Raw genomic sequence first — 4,232 nt, forward strand, 5'->3', positions numbered from 1 at the left:
TTTTTTAGGCCATGTCAAACTTTTTTTTAAAAATGCCTCCTTAAAAGTAATATTATTAATATACTGTTTTGTTCGATGCAAAATATACAGGTAAATTTGAGTTGCTATTGGAATGTTTAGTCCGAAACAAATGCTTTCTATCTTACAGCAAACTAGAATACAGAGTAAAATCCCAAAATATGTTTCTAAGAGATCTGCGTCTCACTACAAATGTCAGTTCTCTCTCTGTAGAATGTGTTCCTCAATTTAAACAAAGAGCATTTTTCCTTAGGACTTCATGTGTTTATTTTTATATACTATTAATTTTAGTTAAATCCGGTTATGATCCTCTTAAAATAATTGTGTAGACCTGCCACTGAATATGCTGTTTCCTAGAAAAATGTTATACACTTGGAAACAGGGCGTATGTTTAAAAGTTAAAAAAAAAAACTTAAATGTTTTTAAGCACTCTCAGCTATCACTTAATGTAATAGGACAGAAGCTCACTAATAACAATGTTCTAATGTTGAAACCTCAAAACATTTATGCCTCTTCCCAGATACTGTGCTTTCCTAGTTCTCTATAAAACCTGCTTGAAAATTTTCTTGTGGTATGTCACATTTTGAGAGAGATGAAAATGATTACTAAAATAGAGTTTAAAATGTGTTTTCTTCAAATATATATAATCTCCACAAATTCAGAACATAATACAGTAAACTAAAAGTTATATACACTTTGTCGGAAATCTTGAGTTGTGTAGTATAAAAAAAATCAGTGCTTGATCAACCTCCTTCAGAACAAGCATGGGTATCAAAGCTTATTTTGCAGACAGCCACTTACACAGAGCGTTTGTAAGTAGTGGCATCTTCAGTAGCTTCAAATCCTAAGACCCATAATAAAGAGGAAAGTAGGTGAAAAGTAGAAATTAAGACATTTTCATGATTTCTACCTTCCAAATGTAAAGGTATTCATTCTTTTCTAACAATGTTAATATATAGCAACAGTTTCTGCTTTAACTTTTTGGTACCTGATAATTCCCAACGTTTGCTTGTATATGCGTCTTAGGTGCCCTAATGTGAGTCTGCAAAAGCTACCGGAACAGTGGTTATGGAATGTTTTAGAGGAAATTAAATGCAGTGATCCTTCATCTAAACTCTGTGCTACAAGGCGCAGTGCTGGGATTCCTTTCTACATACAGGTATTTCTAAGGCTAGAGTTGTTTGTTCATTTCTTTGTGTCTTTTGATAATAGCGTATTCTTAACCCCCTTGACATGTGAGTGAGTGTATTGCATAGGGACACTTTTGGCTTTTCAGTACCATTGCATTTGTGACTTTGTTTTAATGTGTGGACAGTGTGTTCCTGTGACAGATTTGTTCTTGAAGAAACTGGGGGTTAGAAAAGCTAAGTTACTTATCAAAGGCCACGAGGTCATAAGTGCAGAGCTAAGCCTTGAGCCCAAGAAGCCTAACTCCTGAGCCCCTTTGCATATGAGAATGTGTGTGTGTGTACATATGCGTCTTTCTTTTTTTTCAGAAATGAAAACAATATATACACTATTTTGTCCTTGCTTTTTTTTTTTTTTTAATTGTGGTAAATGTGTCCCTTGCTTTTTAAAGTAATGTACCTTAAAGATTACTCCACATCAGCACACCCAGATGTTGCTATTGATAGAAAAATATTTCTATGGTGTAGAAATGGAAGAGGGAGGCTGTCACCTTTATGAATTCGAAGAATAAAAACCAAAATCTTCATAATACTAAATCAGACCTCAGCCTGAAAGGCTTTTGTTTAACGAGTAGAAGCCAGGATTAAGGAGGTGTAATTAAGCAATAAAAATAAATGAAATGAAGTCTCTTTTTTAGTGTCCCCATATTATTCCTTCCCTTTTTTATTCTTTTTGCAAATTCCGAAAGTCCCTTCATGTTTTTTTTTTTCAGTTTTGTTTATGACAATGACAATGGGCACCAATTGCAGAAGTTGTTGGCTTGATTCAGAGGTTATCAGGGGGTAGCCCTGCTGGACCTTGGTGACCTTCAGAAATCAGCTCCAGTCTGTTCTGAACCCTCCTGAATGAGTGTGGTTCATTCTTTGTTCTGTAATCCATTCTGACCTAATGTGTTTATGCCTCATTTGTCTGAGGACAGATACTAAGGCAACAACAAGGACTGGTTACATGTTCTGAGCTGTATGTTTATTCCACCTCTGGTGCCCAACTTAACTAAATATTGGTCATGGCAGTAGAGCAATCAGGAGATGCGCTTTCTTACCCCTTCCTTGGCAAGACAGTCATAACTACTGCCAGCCCTCTGAGGAAAAGAAAGCCATGGTTTCCAGAAGACATTTCAGTAACAGCATGTTGCTTTCTTATTTATTTTAGTTGAATAAAATCAAAATTATTAGAAAAATCTACTCACAGGGCATCCCTATTTCTCTTAGTCTGACTTACCAGTAAAATTATATTCCTTGTTATGATGGAAGTCTGCTTAGCATAGCATTAAGTGTGGAGAAAAACGGCCTACTTTGTGAGTTTACCTTTTGAGCAATTAGAAAGATAAAAATTTTTTTGAGTAGTCTTTTCAGATATATATATATATTTTCTGAGGGTAAGTACACTGTGAGAAATTTCTTTTAAACCTAGCTATTTTGTATGTATGTCTTTATTTTCTTCCCTTATGTAAGTGCTTCGAAAGAAGCTGGGTAGCTTGACACTTTTCACTCTCTTGGGAGCCAGTAGCTATGTATGAAAAGTAGATACAGGGGTAGGGAGTTGAGAATGTGAGTGAAGTGATTTTTTTTGAACAGCTTTCTTGAGATATAATTCACATATGATAGAATTCATACATTCAAAAAAAAAAAATCTCATTGCCATTGAGTCAATTCTGAGTACAACTGCCCAACTGAGTAGCAGCCATAGCTGTTAACCACTGCACCACCTGGGCTCCATTCATACATTAAAAGTACACAATTCAATGGGTTTTTTTTTTTTTTTTTTGTATATTCACAGATCTGTGCAACAACCATCGTGACAACCTAATTTTAGTACGTCATCCATTAGGAAATCTGTACCCATTAGCAGTCAATCCCCATTCTTCTCTACTCCTGCTACTCTCAGCCCTAAGCAACCACTGGTAACTTTCTGTCTCTAGGAATTTACCTACTCTGGGCATTTCATATAAATGGAATCATATAACATGTGGTCTTTTGTGACTGGCTTCTTTCACTTGCCATGTTTTCAAGGTTCATCATATTGTAGTGCATATCGGTACTCCGTTCCTTTTCATGCCCAAAGTGGTTTTGGTATCCTTTTTTTATGTTTATTGGATAGTAGCAAAGTGTTATACCCCAAGTGAGTAAGCTGCTCCTTGAAAATTCAAGTACAGGACCCTTTTGGAGTTTATAATACTTCCTTTTGTCCCATGGAGTTTCAGATGTTGACAGTTTGGTTGGTCCTGCAGTATAGACTCTAATGAAGGAGAATTAAATGTTGACCTATCTCCAGTGAGTTTTAAAATCCTTATAAGAAATTTAATCCAGAGATTTTTTTTAAAAAAGAGTTTTCTTGGTCTAAAAATTTGTTACTAAAATTGACTTGGTTATTGTATCTGAGACCTGCCACCCAGTTATGGTCCTTAAGGTATTGCCAACAAGAGCTATTTTTCAACCTTTGAGTTATATAATTAGTAAACAAACTGAAAGTGACGTCAGAGATCATATAATTTTACTGTCTAGTTTTACAGATGGAGAATCTGAGAAATGGAGAGGTTAAGTGAATTGCCCAAGGCCACATGACTTAATTAACTTGCCTGGATACCACGTGTTTTTATAAAGGGGATTTTGCATTTTCAGATTGATTCTGGGAAGCAGCAAGTAGGTGTGTGTTAAAGGAAAACTCTGTTAATTTTTGCCTTGTTTTTCCATAGGCATTGTTGGCATCTGAACCAAAGAAAGGCAAAATGGATTTGTTGAAAATAACAATGAAAGAGTTAATGTCTTTGGCTAGGCCTACAGAGGACTCACAGAGCACAGTCCCCCAGGTAACAACAGAAACACTCACCCAAGCCCCGCTAAGAAGGCAGTGGTTTTAATCTTTGCTGTATCTTTTAAATTAAAAAAAAAAAACTATCTGGTAAAGATATAGAACTCATTTTCATAGAACTCTTAAAGGTAGGACAGACATTTGAAGCTTGTTTGGATGATTTTTTGATGGCTTTCCTGTCCTTTTGTTGGTAGTGACCAAAATGAGCTATTTTT

At 35.6% G+C, this 4,232-nt stretch overlaps 1 protein-coding gene across 1 annotated transcript in view; it reads left to right on the plus strand.

Moving 5' to 3' along the window:
* THADA (THADA armadillo repeat containing) overlaps positions 1 to 4,232 on the plus strand; it is a 379,793-nt gene that overhangs the window by 92,955 nt on the left and 282,606 nt on the right. Inside the window, exons 23-24 of the mRNA XM_023735532.1 lie at positions 1,045 to 1,177; positions 3,902 to 4,015. Coding sequence (XP_023591300.1) covers positions 1,045 to 1,177; positions 3,902 to 4,015 — 247 coding nt within the window. The remainder of the gene's footprint in view (positions 1 to 1,044; positions 1,178 to 3,901; positions 4,016 to 4,232) is intronic.

The sequence above is a fragment of the Trichechus manatus genome, unplaced genomic scaffold (assembly GCF_000243295.1).
Source record: "Trichechus manatus latirostris isolate Lorelei unplaced genomic scaffold, TriManLat1.0 scaffold00005, whole genome shotgun sequence".
NCBI classification, from domain to species: Eukaryota; Metazoa; Chordata; class Mammalia; order Sirenia; family Trichechidae; genus Trichechus; species Trichechus manatus.